The sequence below is a fragment of the Corvus hawaiiensis genome, chromosome 4, assembly GCF_020740725.1.
Source record: "Corvus hawaiiensis isolate bCorHaw1 chromosome 4, bCorHaw1.pri.cur, whole genome shotgun sequence".
Classification (NCBI taxonomy): Eukaryota; Metazoa; Chordata; class Aves; order Passeriformes; family Corvidae; genus Corvus; species Corvus hawaiiensis.
Window position 1 is genome coordinate 65,206,190 of NC_063216.1, and position 18,806 is coordinate 65,224,995.

At 42.3% G+C, this 18,806-nt stretch overlaps 1 protein-coding gene across 1 annotated transcript in view; it reads right to left on the bottom strand.

The window, feature by feature from the left end:
- Window positions 1-3,699: 3,699 nt before the first annotated feature.
- ABCD2 (ATP binding cassette subfamily D member 2) overlaps window positions 3,700-18,806 on the bottom strand; it is a 44,261-nt gene continuing 29,154 nt past the window's right edge. The window contains exons 7-10 of the mRNA XM_048300966.1: window positions 17,130-17,275; window positions 10,422-10,506; window positions 9,575-9,700; window positions 3,700-7,963 (exon numbers count right to left, since the gene is read on the bottom strand). Of these exons, the coding sequence (XP_048156923.1) occupies window positions 7,753-7,963; window positions 9,575-9,700; window positions 10,422-10,506; window positions 17,130-17,275 (568 nt within the window). The 3' untranslated portion in view covers window positions 3,700-7,752. The remainder of the gene's footprint in view (window positions 7,964-9,574; window positions 9,701-10,421; window positions 10,507-17,129; window positions 17,276-18,806) is intronic.

Genomic DNA, 18,806 nt, shown 5'->3' on the forward strand with positions numbered 1-18,806 from the left:
TCCTGCTGGCCAGGAGAGACTGGTTTGGCACCACTTAACCCAAGCCATAGATGCCATCAAACAACACCCTGTGCCAAGCAGCATTTTCTGCTGGAGTATCCCAGCACCCATTGGAAGTAAAACCTGTCCTGGCTTCATCAGAGTCTGAATTTGTCTACTTCCAGCTTCTGCATCCCATTTATGTCTCTTACAGCAGCATAGAGCTCTGAATTAGCAAAGTAAACACACATCTCCAAGCACAGCTTTAAACAAACTGAACCAAACCGCTTTGAACATGGCCCTACACTCACAGCAGGCTAGGCAGGTATTTGGTGATACAGCCCTAAACTATGTCCTAGGTAAGAACATGTTTGGGCCCACCTGGTTTGTCTTTAAGGTGCCCCTGAGAACTCCGGACTCCCCTGGAAATTTGGACAGGAAAAATAGGAGTGAAAGTCAAGAGAGTGAGAACATTTTTTTAGGAAATAATCCTTTTTTGGAGGGGAAGGGATTGGGAAGGTTGGGGTTCATGCTGGTGCAATAAGCTCTGGTTTCCCACAGGGGCTCAGAGGGGCAGAGGAGCACCTTGATGGTGGCCCAGCCCTCACAAGATCAGACCGATTAAGGGAACGTCTATCGGGGTCATTCTTTAGAAACAGACATTTTTTAATACCTTTAAAACTGATGTTGTCACTGGGGTTTTTTTCCTGGTTGTTAATTAAATCCTCTGCCAGACAGAAGCAGTTTTCAGACCATGACTTGAAAGAGAAATGGAACCTCCCTTCAGAAGTCCCTGGAAAGAAGTCCTTGCAAAGGAAGTGCATTCATTCTCCCAGGCCGGATTACCTTGCCTCCACTTTCATCTTGGCATGAAATACATTAATCACTCTTTTTTTCACCCATAATAATTTAAGCAGGAGTCTAATAAACAGAGTTCTCATCCTCTGATGCTCAGCAATGAGCCACATGGCACATACATAAGGGAACATCAGCGATTAGACAGGAGTTGAATTCTCTGTAACATGATTACTGTATAAAAATAGGCCAGCAAGAGACTGCAACAGCACCTCATTGTATGCTCATTTTGCACTAGCAAGGATATGGGGATTTTCAGAGTTTTGCTTCTGTGGCTGCCATTTCATACTGCTTATAAAGGGATTTTGGTTGAATAGCAGAGCTCAGACAAGGCATGTTGTTATTTAAGAACAGATTATATGTATGGGTCACCTAGAAACACTCCAAAGGACACTATAAAATGCAATTGTGTGCTTCTGATGAAAATTGTGGGCTAGGATTAAAAGAGTATTATTTGTTTTTCACAAGTATGAGCTGTCTAAGTTTCAAATCAACCTGGTTTTGCAGGTTTAAAGTGATGCTGGGAAGTGTTTGCTCAGTGCAGGAATGTCCTGTTCCTGTGAGCGTACATCCAACAGACCCCAGCTTTACCAACACCAGTTGTTGCACCTTAGTACCTTGCATTAGTACCTTGCCAGCCGCTGCATTTTAGTCGTGCAGACATTACTCCTTAAGACTTTTCCTCAAAGTGTTTGTATCTATAAAAAAAGCAAATGTATTAGACAGCACCCACCACCCCATTCCCTCTTTTCCAGCACTTGCTATCAAAGGCACCACCCCAGATGTCTCAGTGCTGCACCCATCCCAGTGGGGACAGAAAGTGAGACAAAAGGGTGGGAAGGAAGACTTAGTGCAACCCATACAATAAAGATAGAGATCTCCGAACACACCAGCACAGCAAACACCCACTGACAGAGAAGTATCTCATAAACCTGATGTATTTTTAGCACACTGTGGCTATGATTGAGGAGAAGAACATTTTACCTGAGAACAAGAATATTGGAATTACTGAATGCAATATTTTTGGTTGCTTTAAATATTAAATAAATTTGGTTTGCTTCAGTATCGCATCATTTAAGGTAACAATCATTTCTAATTCCCAAAGACCCAAGTCTTTATGAAAAGTATTATGAATTTGATCTCTTTGAAATGAAACTCTAAAACCCAACAAATATAAACTCTCTTTCAAAGGCATTTCAATCTAAATAACTTTAATTTTCAAATTTTTTTCATGCTAGAGTTGATAAATAAATAAGTGGTTTTAGGTTTTTGTTTGTGTTATCCTAGAAATGCTGTGTCTTTGTACGTCTGATGACAAGAGAAGAAAACTAATTACTATTGCACAGTTACTTTATTTCCAAGATTGGTTTCATTATTGTCTTTTTCCGACATCTGGCTCCTCCCATGGGCTCTCCTGTGCTGTTTTTTTCCAGACCTCATCCCAGCCTGGTGTCTCACTGGGAGCCCAGTCCCAGGACCCAGCTGGCTCCTTACTCCTGCATCAGCCGTCATCACAATCTCTTTCTCCCTTTTTTAATTACCTGTTTAAAACCAAATTGTTCAGACACATCAGACTTGCATTGAGTCAGTGCAGTATTTTTGAAAAGTCAATGTTACCCTCTCAGAGATGGTATCACTTACATTAGGTTAAAGACACTAATTTAAAAAATACAAAGCAGGTGCAACAGAACGAACTATAATCAGAAATAAGCCATACAGAGACAACAGTAACATGTTCTTCCAGTTATTCCCCATCTAATAGAAAATTTCACCCATGGGAAGTCCTTGAACACCTTTGCTCAGAATACTTCCTGAGTCCTTTTAGCTCCTATGATGCAAGTCTTGCTGTTCCCTCTCTTCTGGGAATACCACACCCTTGGGCAGAGGGCTATGGCACTTCACATCAAACACACGGCACCAATCCTCCTCATCAGAAAGCAGGAATGCTCTACAAGGAGTGGACACCAAAGCATTTCTTGTCAAAAAAGGTGAAACTGAAGTGCAACCTCAGCTTTCAGCTCACCTTCCCCAGTACCATAAAGCCTGGTCTGATGCATGAACCCCAGCCTGGTCCTACAGCCCGCCCAGAGACCCCCAAAAATTAATTTCTCATTGCTCATGTCCCAGACTTCACGCTCTGCCAGTGCTCTCCCTCTGAGTGGGTGCAATGACTGGAAGGGAGGCACAGGGGACCGGGCTGCAGTCATCCATAAGAATCTAGTTCTCAAGTGACCACCATCTCCACTGGCTCCCCAACTGCATAATCCAAGTCCTGTGCCACACAGTACCTCACCATCCCCTGCCACACAGCTGGAAAGGGGCTGGACACAAGCCAGCTCTGTGTCAAGGCAGCTAAGGAGCCAACTATTGCCCTCATACTCCCTAAGAAAAAACTCACTCCTCTGCTAGGCCATCGTGAGCACTCGCTTGTGTGACATTGATGCTCTATGCACAACTGTATCTTACAAAAACCCTAACAACAACCTTTGGGAGTGATGCTGCTGAGGCACCTGATGTTGCACTGCTGACACAGTCCTCTAGCTCACTGCTGGCACAGTCCTCTGGCTCACTGCTTGGTGTAGTTCCCTCGCAGACAGCCCCAGCAAGGGGTGGCAGCTCTTGTCACCTTTGTGTTGTCAATCAGGTACACACCAAGTGGGTGGCACGAGAGACGAGAAACCTCACAGCAGCCTTTGATGCCAGCCTGATCTAGGAATGAAATACTTGTTTTAACTTGAAAACACACAGCATCCACCCCAAGCTTTCCTGCTCCATCACAAAAATGAAGGTTGGGAAAGGACTCTCAGAGCACATGCAGGCAGGTCCTGACTGCTTTGTGAATGACTCATAAGGAACACTGTAAACTGAAAGTAAATGCAACATGTTTTATTTGAGGTTGGAATAAATTACAACTGTAAAGCATATTTTATTGCTTTATAAATTGTCTGCTCTTAAAAGGCATTAATGTCAAACATAAACAAAACAAAGACACATTTGATTAACAGTTCAGTTCTCCTAAGCTTCATGAACAGCTCAGTAGGGGGATTTCTTTATGATTGGCTCAGAAATTTGACTTTGACATGCATTATCACCATTCATAAGTTTGAGTGGACTGCAGATGTGTTCATTTGCTTTAAGATATAATTTTCCCTGAAATATCCCATTTAATACCCAGTCCTTCATTCCCTACTCAAATACAAATCCCACTGCTTTTGAAAAATTCCTTAAAAATATGTGGGGCTTTCTGTCCCAGCAGAAGGAGGACTTCCAAGTCCAAACCAGGAATGAGTCTGGCCCCCCGAACTAAATGAAAAACAAACTCTTCCCACATTAAAATACTGAAATCCCATGCACAAAAAATGTGTCCTTCCATTCTGAAGATTCTTGCAAAAACTCTTTGCATTATCTGAACAAACTGATGTGAAGAATTCATATTTTTGTCATACAGATACTACCTGCCTGAGGCAAGTATGAATTTTGCTCATCACCTGTACTCCTCTAGGTGCAAACAGACCCAGGCAATCCAGTCTGCCCTGAGCCCTGAGGGATGACAGGGTGCTCACAGGGCTGGGTGTGCTCAGCACAGGGCAGTACCCAGCCCTGAATGCACAGACACCATGACAGGGTCTGGTTAGGTCCAGATAGGTATGACAGGCAGAAAGGAGGCCAAAAAGTCACTTCCTCAGCCTCCTGGGGAGGCACAGCTCCTGAACACCAAAAAGGGAATGAATATTCATAAGCAGCTCTCACTGCACTACAAAAAGCTTCCACCAAGGTATCCTGTTCCACTTTGACCCTCTTGCACTGCCAGGGCCATGTGCTCCCCATGCCCTGGCTCCAGAACAGTGTCTCCTTGAGCTATTCCTGAGCAGGCAGCACACACCTCTGCTAGGCTGGGCCCAAAGCAGCACAAAATGAGCTGGACTATGCCCTGTAAAACTCTCCAGAAACAGAAACAGAGACTGCAGGTTCAATTAGCCCTTGGAACAACAGAGAAAATCTGCAGAAAATATCTCCAGGGCTGTTTCTCTTCCTGCCACAAAACTAACTTGAAAAATAATGAGCCACTAGTACAGAAATTCCTTCTAAAACCAGCTCAGTATCATGCAGAAAGTTCCTGTTTTGAGAAGTGTTTCTTCTCATTGCAGCCTCTAACGTTCTTGCCATGCCTACAGGAACATGAATAGCTGAGTGAGATGCTAGGGTATTTTACAGTATACAGCTGAATAGGAATGGTTGTCTATTACTGGATCCAAGAAATGTATGTTAAACTTCAAAGAAAATACTATTAGATTGATCCTGATGTGATTTCTGTTTTCATCAAAATTTCATCAGTAACATATATTTTTGTATGTTTTATGCATAATTTCATTTAAAAAAACAGTGAACAAACTTTCTTCTACTAAACATGATTTATTCAGGAGAGATTTGTTTTGTGCCATGAGGGATAAGGACAGGGGCAGAGCTTTGGTGGGATATCTGGAGCTGTGCCAAACTGGGCCAATTCTTCACAACTTTTCAGTATCCCACTCATTCAGGGAGTGGACAACCTGGTTTAGTTCCCAGCCACATGTTAAAGTGCTTAATGGAGGGGTGGGGAACAGCAATGCCCCTTCCTCCACCTCAGGTCCTGGCTTGGGAAAGGCTTGTGGGAAGGTGGCTTTGTGGCTGCCTTGCGCTAGCAGGATGCACTGCAGCTGGGACAAGGGCATGTGCATGGTGTGCCTTGATTCACCACATCTTAGAGAAACATCACTCAGAAACCTGCAAGCTTTTACACCCATCAGTCATCTTGGTTATGCTCACTGAGAACAGATTCTTGGCTGGTTTCTTTTTTTCCTTAGCAGTTCTGAATTGTGCTTTGAAGATGAGAAGGGGGAAAGCTCGCCTTCAGGGAGAGGGACGAGCAGAGACATTTGCAAATTAAAATGCATGCACATGTCAGCCACCCCAGCAGTGGCCTCCAGTCTGCGCTTTACAACACAACATCTTATTATCTCGAACCTTCAGTTTTCAGCCCTTTCAAAGGTTCCTAGGAGCATTCCTTTCTATATCAGTGAGATGTCTCAGGGGGCTCTACAGACAAAACTAATGAAAGGAACAAACTGTTGTCACCAGGGTAAGTTACAGGGTTACATTCAAGCCACAGACTGTGGAGGGAGCAGACTTACTCCATTTACTGGTGCAAATGCCATACCAAGCAGCAAGCTGGGCACACTGAGAAGGAATATGGGCTAATTGTTAGTGCACTTGACTGGGATTTGGCAGATAGAGTTAATTCGCCTTCCTCTTGTTCTTGAAGTAATCAGAAAAAGGAAAGAGTTTATATTAACTTCAGGGTGCTCAAACATTTCCAGCTCAGCAAATACCCCTAAAATATTTCTCCTCTCCAAACAGCTCTTAGTAGCTTATGCACTACCTCTCTCAGACTAAGAACAGACAAATCTTCTAAGGAATCACTCTTCTGGGGAAAAAAAAAATCCAACAAACTTCAGGATTGCTACATCCAGGCTAAGGCTCATTTACCCATCTGCAAAGCCTCTCACCCCTCCTGATCTTCACTCCTGAGCTGCTTATTTGCTGTGCACTTACAGCCATAGAGAACAGGAGGTCTTAAATACATTCACATTTTTATTTCTAATTCTCCAGCTTTTTCATCCAGCAAAGCACTCAGGCCAACACTGTCTCAGGCAGTTCTGTTAAAGCACCTTCTGACTGATTGGGGACCACATTCCTACTGAACTGAACAGCTGATGGGACAATCAGTGAGTGCATCTGAAAGCAAGGCTGTTAACCAGTGCATTTGCTCATGGGGAGGGCAGTGTTCAGCCACTCCACCAAAATATGGCAGGCATATTAATTAGTGGTTACCAAATGCTCTAACTTTTCACAGACTTTTGTAAGTGCTGAGCATTTCAACTGGCAGGACAGCCATGCCTGAGTATTCAGTGTATTGTTAGAAACTGACATTTCCTTCTCCTACAGTCCTTCCCATCACAAAGTGTCTCATGGAACAAACAAATGTCTATATTGTGATTATGCCAATGGAGAAACTGGGTCAGACATGGATGCCAGCTGGATCAGACCCATAGAGCAGATGAATGATTTAGTCAAGTGAAAACTAAGTCACTTGATGCCAGGCCCAGTGCTCCATCCACACCACCAGAGGTTACCGAATAAGGGACATAAATAATCCCCCGAAGGAACTGATGTATCATGAAGGGCAAAGAGCCTCTGAAGCCACATGTAATGGCATAAAGCACAAGTGTATTACATGTTTAGCTCTGTTCCTGCTTCTCTGTCATGAGGGCAGTGGGTTGCTCAGACAGTTGTCTTGTGGTCAGCCTATTTCGTTATTTCCTGTGGAAATGCAGGTAAAGGCGTGTATACTGTTCAGTAGTAGAACAGAAGTCTTGCTTTACATGGGCTGAGAGAATGTTTCTTATACCCAAATGAGGTTTTTGCACACATCTGCATACTCACCCAGATACTGTCCCTGCCGTGCTCCATGCCTGAGTGTCATGCCCGGTTGCTCTGCGTAGCAGGCATGTCATACGCACACAGTGACCTGGTACAAGAGCACATTCTGCAGGCCAAGTCTCAGGCAAAAATTCACCTACAAAACCTAAGTGTGTTGGTCATTTCTTGCAGTGAATTGGGCTTTCACTAGGAATTAACATAAGATGTAATGACTAATCTTATACTCTGTGCACTTGCTTATTTTCTTTTCACAGTTCAACCACCTTCCTCCTTAATACTAAAACACTAAACTCTTACATAGCATTCAGAGCATTATTTTCTGCTGGCTGTGTTTTGCTATGCTCTAAGCCTCTGTCACAATGCATGCAAAGGATAATGGCTGAATTTGTAATGCTTTTAACTAAAAAAATACTTTTAAAAACATAAACCATAAATTATTTATTCCTCTTTGTCCATTGTTTTAAGCACTGAATCTTCTCCCAGGATTTTACACAGTTCATTCAGTCTCTGCTGCATTTTAGGAATTCCTGCAAGCTGGGATTCCAGTCTCTGTTTTTCCTCACTCAGTGATAAACGGATAGCGGTGTCCAACTGCTCAAAACGCCAGCCGCCTTGTCCATCAAACTGCAGCAAGTGAGTGTGGTACTTCCTGCAGTAGAAATTAAAGCATTAGTAATGGCTCAGGGGATAAATGGTTCATTTTTGCATGCAAATTTGGATGGATGTGTCTCTTTTCAAAGGTGCCTCTCAGGAATTTGAGAGTTGTCCAGTTCTGGATCACTGGGTAAGAATTTTTTTTCAATGACTCATCATCCCAGGACACTCTTTCCTAAGGGATTTGGGTATTTCAAAGCCTGTCACCAGGACTGCCCCAGGCCAGTAGTGAAATTCAGCAGGTGCCAGCTGGAAGCAACAGCAGTGGTGTGGGCTCCCAGCCGGGCAGTCATCGCCTCAGCAGCCCACATGGCCGGGCTCAGAGCCCCTCACCTGCAGGGATACTGGCAGGAGTGGACAGCAGGGCCATGGAAAGTCCACTCATCACCTGCTGTCCCTGGCCAAGGTGGTGGCCTCCCTCTTACTGCCTCCCTCTTAGAAACATTGTGGCTACAGTTGCCTTCTCTACAACTCCATCAGATGCCTTTTTCCCTGGGGAGCTAGAACAGCAGCATCAGACAAGGTTAATTTCTCCCTCAGGAGTTCTAGTACCAGTTTATTTTATTTACATCCCTTTCTGATAGATGTTTTACCTCCTTAACAGCAAATACAGTGAGGCAGGCATGATGCACCTGATTCTATTGATAAAACTCAAGTTTGTTCAAATTACACCTCAGTTTGTTCCCCTGCATCTTACAAGGTTGACTAAAGGTAACTTTATTCCTAAAACATGGTTCAGTTTGCAAGGGGCCAAAAGAAAAAAGTCTGTGTAGGAGTCACAGATCTTTCAGTGAGTATCAGGGTGTGTGCACTGAAAATATTCAAAGGTGTACATGTGGAGTTTGTCAAGACCTGACAGAACATTTTTCAGGAGGTGCCAGAGGAGAGCAGAGAGTTCCCTCAGAGCTGCTGGTATGACTGTGTCATTTATCACTATAAATTATAGAAGGTAAAATGCATCATAAAACACTCATTATAAATCCCATCCAGGGAATGTGGCAGTTTTAATAAACTTAATGACTTATGACATGGGACTGGAAAGAGACTCATCTCCAGACTTATATTCACCACTTCTTGCATATTATCCTTTGTGATACCAAATGCTTAACCCATCCTTCTGTTTTTTGCCCACCACACCCCCAAAATATCAAGAAGCTAAATGCTGCAGGTAGAGGACACAACTGAAGTTAAACAAACATACATAGTATTCCCATGGAAGAACAAAGTACAGTTTAACCACTTGCCATGTTTCCCATCTTCTGCCTGCACTGGTAAACTTCCCCAAGACACACCACGTATCTTGTCACCTTTAGAGAATAACCTGGTGATACCTGTTGTGGCTGTGGCATAATTAATTACCTCTTAGACATCTGCATATTAATAACTGAAACATGTTAAAAAAATAAGAGGGATGAATAAATACCTTTCAAAGAACAAAAAAAATCCATGCTAAATTAATTTACATCACTATTGTTGTAGACAATTTATCTTAGAAACTGCAGTAGATACTGACTAAGCAACAGCCCCAGTACAAAGGATAAAGGCCAATCCACTGCTTTTCAGAGAGCTAAAAGCAAGGACTATATAAAGCCCTGAATATACTTACCAAAGAGAAGGTCTGTGTGTTATGGAAAGCAGGGATATCCCAGCAGCTTTTGCAGCTTGGAATATCTTTCCTTCGACATCAATGCTTACAGCACTTGTACATTCATCCAGCAATGCATATTTTGGCCTTTCAAAAGCAGATAAAAACATCACTCGTCAAGGTTTTGGACATTATTCCCATGTACAAGGTTTAATTGAAAGAACAACAGGAAGTAGAGAGCTATTTTTGCCAGACAGCTGTCTCTTATTTACAGCTGGAAGCTGGCTAGCAACAACATAAAGTTTCCATGCATTATTCAGGTGCAAAGACAACTTCCAGGAAACATGGGGTTTATTTCCTGGCCCATTTGAGTACACAGTGATCTAACTTCTATGTCCTTCTATGTCCTGACCTAATATTATTTTGTGCTCTCATCAAGTTATGCAGTCACTAAAGCTGACTTGAAGCTTCCTATCCACTCCTATATAAGGACCGGGCTGCCTTTGTGTGCTTGCAGTCTCCAAAATGAAAAGGCTAAGGAGCTTGGCTTTCAAACTCCAAGAGCTTCTTGCAACAGTCCATCAGACTTTGGCAACATTTGTAGGAGGAAAGATGTTTGTGCCTGAGATGTTAAAGAAAGAAATATCTAAAAAAGATAATGCTATGTTGCCAAAAGCAAAGAAGCATTACCCAAACTAAAGGGAGCGAGCCTGTGTGAATAAAGAAGATTTATGCAGGTCCTATGCTAGACAGTGTTGCATATTGCATGCAGATTATAGTCTACTACTGCTCAAACTGTATCAGAAAACCTGCAAAATTCTTTCTCATTTTCAAATGCTACTTAAGGAACGAATCATAACACACTTACTTGTGGTAAAACATCCGGGCCATGCCCATCCTTTGTTTTTCTCCTCCCGATAAGACATCTTTCCAATCCATGATGGCATCCCAGCCTTTTTAAAAAAATGCAAACAAAATGAGTCAGGACAATATAAGTTTATGAAGGAAATGCAGCTTCACTTGCAACATCTCTGCAATCTGTAACCAAAATCATAAAGATCATTTCCACTGCAGAAGAGACAGCTCAGGCTTCTGAACTACATCTTCTGAAATATCTCAACACTTATCCACTGGCAATCAATTGGAAAAATGTCCGTTATATCATGACAATTTTGAAAGTGGAATTTAGACTTCATGGTCATATAGATATTGTAAAAAAAATTGACTTACCATCTCTTTGAAAAAACCTCTTTGACCTGTATATAACAAGCAATTTTATTTTGTCATATTTGCTTCATGGAACAATTATCTATTTTTTCTTGAAAGGCAAGAGTGGAAATTTAAAAGCAAATTAAAATAAATAAAGTATAAAAAATAAAGAGCATGTCAGACTGCACTCACTACTGTAGGCAAAGAAAACTGTCATCAAACCCAACAGAAGCACAACTACAGACACAGGGATGTATCTGTGTGCACAGACAGGCAGCAAAACTGAAATCAGACAGAAGAATATTCTCTAAAAATTTCCTACTACCTTGTATTTAAAAATAATCCACAACTGTTATAACATGGGGTATCCTCATTTAATATTCTGCATGGCAGAAAACTGATTTATTTCTTTATCACTTTCAGGTACATGCAACAGGAGCATGAGGCCTTTTATCTGTGAGCTTACAGCAGACTGGTGCTCTGTGAGTACTCAGGCATGATTCATTCCTACTACTGAAAAACTTAAAGTAACAAATTACCTTACCGAAAGTAAGTTTTCAGTCAAACAACCCATATGGATAGAGTAGCAAAATAGACAAGTTTTCAAAAAAAAGAGCGTGGAAGTAGCAAAATGTCTGATAGGACATTTTTCTCAACAGATCTTCTATTCATGAGACAAGCAGCTGAAGCAGGACAGAGGAAGAGAACATTTTTTCAGATCAGCCCCAGAAATACTCTAAAAAGTTAATAACACAACCAAAACCCCCTTTTCTGCCACTGCCAAAATTAAAATAAATATTTGGCAGAAAAGACCATAAATAAGATAAAGCAAGGAGGGTGGGCTGTGTTATTTCTGATACCTACACAAATGTGAGACAATGGGGTGCAGGAGGCTGGGTACTGCTCTAACCTGTGCTTGGTGCTATACCAGGGCTTGGCAGGACTGAACAAAACATCAGTGAAACATCTGATGAGGGGCTGTGTGACCAAAAACAGGAATTGATAATGACAGAGACTAAATTTCAAGAATTTGCTCTACATAAAGTTAGAAAATACAATTTAATGATTTTTTAAAAATAAATATTAATAAAGTTAGATTTAAAAACCAGGCATATGCGAGAAAGACATCACTTTTAGTGATCCGATAGTTCTCCCCTATTTTCCTTCCATTCTTGTTTCAGGATGCCAGTGGGTGCCCTCCCAGGAGCACATACAGTGCTTTCTATCAGCAGGCTCTCAGCAAAGATGGAGCTGTGTAGTGATTAACTGAATCACCATTTGGATAAACTCTGGTAAAGGGAACAGATACACACAGAGATACACACAGGCTGCTTTTGCTGAGCAGTCCCACTGCTGGGACCTCACAGAGAGCTGGAATGCTGTTCCACCAACAACCTGAGCTTCTAAAAAGCACTGCAAAACACCTGGAACGCTCCCTTTTGGCAAAGGGTTCTAGCAAGGGATGGGAACAGCTCTTCACAAAAGCATAGAAACAACTATGCTTCTGAAGACAACATACAAGCTGCTGCTTATGTTCTGTTATTTTTAAGCTGAGAATACAGATGAGCTCCAGGACCTGGATCTGAGCTAGGCTGTGGGTGGGTGTGCATGTGTGCACATGTACCCGGAGAAGCAGTGCCTGCATTCATACAGTTTCTTCCTGATCAGCTGGTTTACAAAGGCTTATTAAAAGACAAAAAGGGAATGTAGTTCAAGAAGAAGCATCCTCTTGTCAGCAAAATAATTCTATTATTTTCTCTAAAGGGCTAAGATTTAACCTCTGTTTACCAGGATACAATGGTCATCTCTGTGGTTGCTTCAACTTACATTCTAACTGAACATGATGTGCATCTTGTCTCTTCCTGCCTAGCACTCTCCCTGAACTCTCCTATTTTCTACTTGGAATGCCTCAAAAAACAGATAAGGAAGGATGCAATTTTATATTGCCCCTTTAAAAAATTCTTTTCTAATGTCTAAATAATTTTGTCCAAACACTTAGGCATTGTAACTCACACTAAACTGACTCCCCCTGTCTGTGAACAATAGTGCACCTACTTGTCTCCTGTTTCTTCCTGCTGACATGGCACAGGTCAGTGAAGGTACTTAGTATTCTGGAAATATCAGCCAAGTCAGTGGCTTAGGTCACCCATAACTACATTCACTTCACAAATGAAGAAATGAAATGGCTCACCCATGAATGCAGCACAAATCTCTCAGTAGGTGCAAACATAATCCTGGCTTTCAGAGTCCAAATTCCTTGCCCACCTTCTTGTTACGGCTTTTGCAGCCAGTAAGACAAAGAGCATGTTTAATGTGCTGGGGCACAGTAACAGCAGCAGAAATACATACGGCTGCCGGCAAAAACTAGTGATGGCCTCAGGATAGCAGCATTGCATTTTCTTGCTTGGCTTCTTTCATAATTCCTTTAATCTCAGTTTTCTGAAGGAAAATGCAAGCTGTATTTGGCAACAAAAAATGGGTTACTCCTGGGATCTGTAGCCCTCCGTATCCTTCATTCTTGTGAATCGTTGCATTTTCATGCAAGACTGAGCATTCAGCTGCCATGAAAAGATTAAAAAGTTCCTTTTTCAGATCTGCATTCCAATGCACCTTATCAGACATGGACTGAAGGACAGAAGAATGGCTAACACAGCAGACCACAGCCAGAGAGTCCACCCCTGCCAAGCTTTCAGGCATGGAAGCCTCTTTCACAGCATATGCAAAGAGAGCCCGGTGCTTTGCAGGATGAATATGCAAGGACAACCCGGAGCTGAGCAAGGAACAAAGAGACCATCAATTGCATGAGCCCCAGCTCAGCATGACACTGCAGGGATTTGTGTCTCTGGATTTCAGAGCCACTGGAAAAGCTGGCAGAGCTCTCCAGAGTTCCTGATGGTACCAGTAACAAAAGCAAATCCAGGGCTAAAGCGATCAGATGAAAATCTCAGAGAGAGGAAATGGGTTTGTCCATCTGTTTATATGTGGCCTAGCACAGATTCACAGAGCAAGACCCAAAGATATGACAAATGCACAAAATAATGAGGAATAATTACAATGTGGGGTGCTGAGACACCGTAAACAGGTTGAACTTGCTCAGTAATGTCATCAGCCCCAACCAGACAGGCCCGGTCACGCGTGCACTGCGCAGCTACACGTCCTTGTGGCTCCTCTCGTGTGACAGGCTGTCGGCAGCCCAGGGCTGCACCTCGACTGACACTTGCTAAATATACACAGATTTTCAAAGCAGGTCAGAAGGAACTACTTTATGTATATGTACTGCATATCTCCATGCTTTTAGCTCCCATTTCTGGACATGCTTTTTCATCACACATGTTGAATGCAACCTTCATTTTGTATGAAATTATGGTTCTGGTAGAGCTAACAACTTTGCAGATGCTGATGGGGGCACCTTTCAGATAATAAAAAGGTGAGTAACAAAACAGCATTCCTCTAATGCCCAGCTGGTGAGAAAAACATTTGTGTGGGCCTCAGTGGGAAGGGAGCTCTGCCTCCAGCAGCAAGGGGGGCTAATGCCAACAGCCCCTGGCACAGGGTTCTTTGAGGGTTTGGGCTAAGGAGCATCCAGAACAGTGGTTCTTGGGAGGGGGATTGTTGTTTTGGTGGATTTGATATATTCTGTTGATACCTACTGAAAAATGTTTCATGAGGGTAACACGGAAGCTAAATGCCAAACTGGGCTATTTATTTTATTTACTTATAACTGGGTCAAACCTTAATGCTAGAAAAAGAGAGGAATTTCTGTCATTGGCAGCAACAGAAACAACATCAGACATAATACTTGGAATGTGGTGACCCTTGTACTGATGCAATGTGGAAGTAACTCAGCCAAAAACAATAACATCATGCCGGAACAAATAATTTGAGTCAAAGTTGTGCACTTCTGGCTTCATCTGGCTTTTTCATAACTGCCCACAAGGAGCAGAACACAAAACTACAAAGCATCAGATTATACACACATTACATTCGTGATCAATTAAAGCACAAGAGGTTTACATGGGATTTTTCATTATTTCAGAAAGAAAAAAGTTCAATTTTTAATAAAAATAATTTTAGTTTAAAAATATGATTTTTAAGATTTTGAAAAAGAATAAAATAAAAATTGGAATTAAAAAATACTAGTCTATGTGTAAACAAAAAAATTCAACAGTTCACTTTCAGCAAGTATTTCTCTGTCTTGCTGGTTCAAAAAAACCTCAGAGCATGAGTTTTTGTCCTAGACCAGGGGCAGCTTTAAAAAATATCTAAGCATATGAAATCCATGTAACGTGTCAGATCATATGTCAGAGATTTCCTGCCTTGGCACTTGTCTCCGCAAATGCCCAAGAAGAACAGGGAACAAGTAAGTATATTATGGTCCTAAAAACTTCCTGGTATGTGCTAATCTCTCTCCCTGTTTTCCGGCTTTGCCCAGCTCTGTCGCTTTAGATTACAAAGCATATAAGTCACATTTTTCCCAAACATTTGTTTGTGCAAACTTTTGCACAGTCTGCCCTTATCCTGAGCTTCAATATAGCACCAGTGAACATTAACAGTGTCCTCTAGACTTTGTAATAGATTGTGTGTGTTGTGCACATACAGTCAGACAGGCAGAAGAGCGAGAACAGGGTCAGCAATAAATACTTTCTTTGGCACGGAAAGCAGCACAAGACTGATCCAAACCTGGGGTTTCGGCTTGGCAACACAGAACAGTGACTGTAGCCAAGGCATCTCGTACATGGGGCACAGGGACTGCCCCATCACCAGTTACACGATCCAGCTGCAGGGTCAGAAACCACAACCGTGAGCACTCAGAGACTGCTGGGGAGGTGCCTTTGGCCGCCAAGGGTCGTGTGTTGTGCAGTCCAACCACAAGTACCAGCACACAATGAATGCACACACTCCACAGTGACTTCTTGCCACTGACAATTTAACTGCTCCTCCTCTTCCAGCTGCCCATTCCAACATTCCTGCTTGTTCTTCTGCAATCTGGGCACCTCACTTAGTGAAGTAAGTGACTCAGGAATACTAATAGGAATAGTTGTAGTGTCAGTGTAGGAAGGAGAGGCCTTCTCTGCAATTTTTCTGGTCACTGAGTTTAGCTCTGCCCACTTTTTCTTCTGTTATACGATCAGATCTGAATAATAACATGAATCAGAATGATGGCAGATTCTTATTTTCTATTGCAACAGTAATTATTACATTCTTAACAAAGAAGCATTAACCCATGGTGGAGAAGTATCTTTAGATATACAATTGCCCTTGTAAATGATTACTACTTCCCACTCTAAAATGCGTAGAAAAGACTCAGGAGTGTCCATGCATACTTTAAAAATAAAAGACACCTTCTGCCTCTCTAACAGAACAACAAGCAGCCATCCAGGAATGGGAATTTAAACATAGTACTGGGATTCCCAATGGCTGAAGCACTACTCTCTGTTGTCAGAATGATCCTGAGAGTCACCAAGCACACACATTACAAGGCAATGCACCCAAAGTACCTGATCAAAAAGAAGCACTTACAGCTGGCACAGAAAGGCAGGGTATATTCAGCACACCCCGTAATGGGGTCTGAAGATCCTTTTTCTTCTCTCTACATGTTACCAACTTTGTCCTATGTCTGTTTTAAAAGCATAATTATGGGGAGGAAATTGAAACTAGAGATTAGTGTCTGATAGGAACAAAAGGATAAAAATTATTGCAGTGCTTAGGGAAAAAAGCCATGAAATGCTCCAGTTCCTTAGACACAAAAGAAGCCTTTAGCATCTTGACATTTATAGTGCCAGTATATATATATATATATACACAGTCTCCTACTCTGAGAACAAACAATGCTGAGAACACACGGCAACGTAAACAGCAAGAAGTAGATGGCAACACTCTACTGCCAGCCAGTGTCACATGGTTATTTTTAACTTGCTCACTCTGGTAGGGTGGTCTCAGACACTCTTTCTCATGGCACATACTCCTGCTGATCCCACAAACTATGGAGGTGAAAGCAGATCTGACTCTCTCCTCATTCACATGCTTTCAAGTTGATGTAGTCAGTGACATTACAATGTTTTAAGATGGGTTACAGTTCTTATGAAAATCAAGGAAGGTCACTGATCCCACAATACCAGGAAAAGACTGGCCATCACAAGATAATGAGGATGTTCAGCTTGGGCATGGATTTACTGGGGAAGAGAGGAGCACTGAGCTCTTCTCCCTCTGTTAACATCAGAAGCAAAAATCGTGGCTGTGCAGCTCCCACAGCCACAAAGGTCTGGATCCAGTCTTGTCAGTTCAGTTAGTAAAGGTCAGTCACACTAAGACACACATGCAAGGAATGGATTTTACAAAATGTTTTTTACAAAAATATGCGATTTACCTCCTTCTCTTTGAACTATGTGGTACAGATGAACCATATGCAGAATAGACTCCAGATCTTGATCCTGGTAGCCTTTCTCATGCATGTCTTCCACTGAGTCTGGATAGATGACTTGATCTCGTAGTGTTCCAATGGACATGTAGGGCCTGAGGAACAACACACAGAAACTGGTAATCTGAGGCTGGCTTCAAGTGAGCACATCTTGCTGACGCTCTATGAACAGAGTATACTGCTTTATACTGTGTTGCTAAAACTGGATTTATCCAGTGGGTGCATTGTGGTGAACATTTTTCTAAACTTACCTTAAGGACAATGTATTGTTTCCATAGCAGCTGATTACAGGGTAACAACAAGGGTAGATTTAGCATGGAAACACAACGACAGATTAGGCAGAGTAAATATCCACTTCATAGCCCATTTGGAGTGCTTTCACTTGGAATTAGCAGAGCTATCCTGTATTCAAGGTTTGGTACTCTAAGAGATTTTAAAATTGATGTAAACACTCACATGTTGAAATCAAGTTGTAACAAAAACATTGCAGCTCAAACTGGTAAAGAATTCCATGGTGCAGCAGGAGACACACAAGTCAGACAGGAGAGCACTGAAAACCCTCTTTGCACTGAAAACCTTCTTTCTCTACTATTCTGGAGTGCAGAATTGGGACCGAGCATAACTTAGGTGGCTCTGGAAGCCAGTGTACCACTTCTGAATTGCAAAGTAGCACACATTAAAGGGGCTGGTCACCTTAAACCTCCCAGCACCAGCATCCCTTTACCAAGTACAAGGCTGCTCTGTATGTGAAGCAGCTTCTTGATCACCATATTTCCAGACCAGGTAATACCATCTGTCTTACTAAAACAAGCTGTCTCTAATTTGAAGCCAGAGTCCCCAGTCATGGTTGTGTCCCTGGAAAGGCTATGGACAATTGCCACAATATCATGAGCTGTGCCCAGCCTCTGGTACAGCCCAGGCCTCAAAAATCCTCCTAGTCTCAAAACAAAGTAAACTGAAAGAACAGTTTCACAGCTCTCTAACAGATATCAGGCCGTTCAGGTTAAGATAGCAAAGGCAACCTAAGACACATCTATTTCACCATTTATTTTGCTGGTCTAAGGATTTCTTGTGAAGAACAAATATCCATCCTATCTCACAGACACTGCTGATAGCTCTTGGACACTGGAAACACCACAGGAATAGTCTGTGGGATTTTGAGCTTGGAAGGGAAAGCCAGAGCCAAAGAACAGTCAGGCTCCAGACTTTTTTCTGTTTTCTGTGCCAGGAGTTCCACTAAGTCCCTCTGGGTTCATCTGCTAAAACAATGCTAGTCTTATTAAAGCTGTAGTGCCAGGGGATGATGATAGAGAGGAGCAGTCAAAACTGGGCCAGCAATGAGGAGGCTTCCAGGCAGCTTTCTCTTGCCACTAGGAACTGCTTCCAACAACTTCACATTGTATTAAAAAGCGGTCAGTTTTCTTCCCTAAAAAGCTCTGGGCATGCATGGTGGGAAGGTCTCAGCCATGCAGAGGCTTTGCCAGGCAGAGAAGTGTAATACCTCAGATTTCTCCCCTTCTCTTGGAGGTGTCTGCAGAAGGGTGGATCTATCCATTGTTATTCTGAGAGTCCCTAAAATACACCACAGAATAATGTGAAGGAACTCACAGAGAAACAAATGAAGAA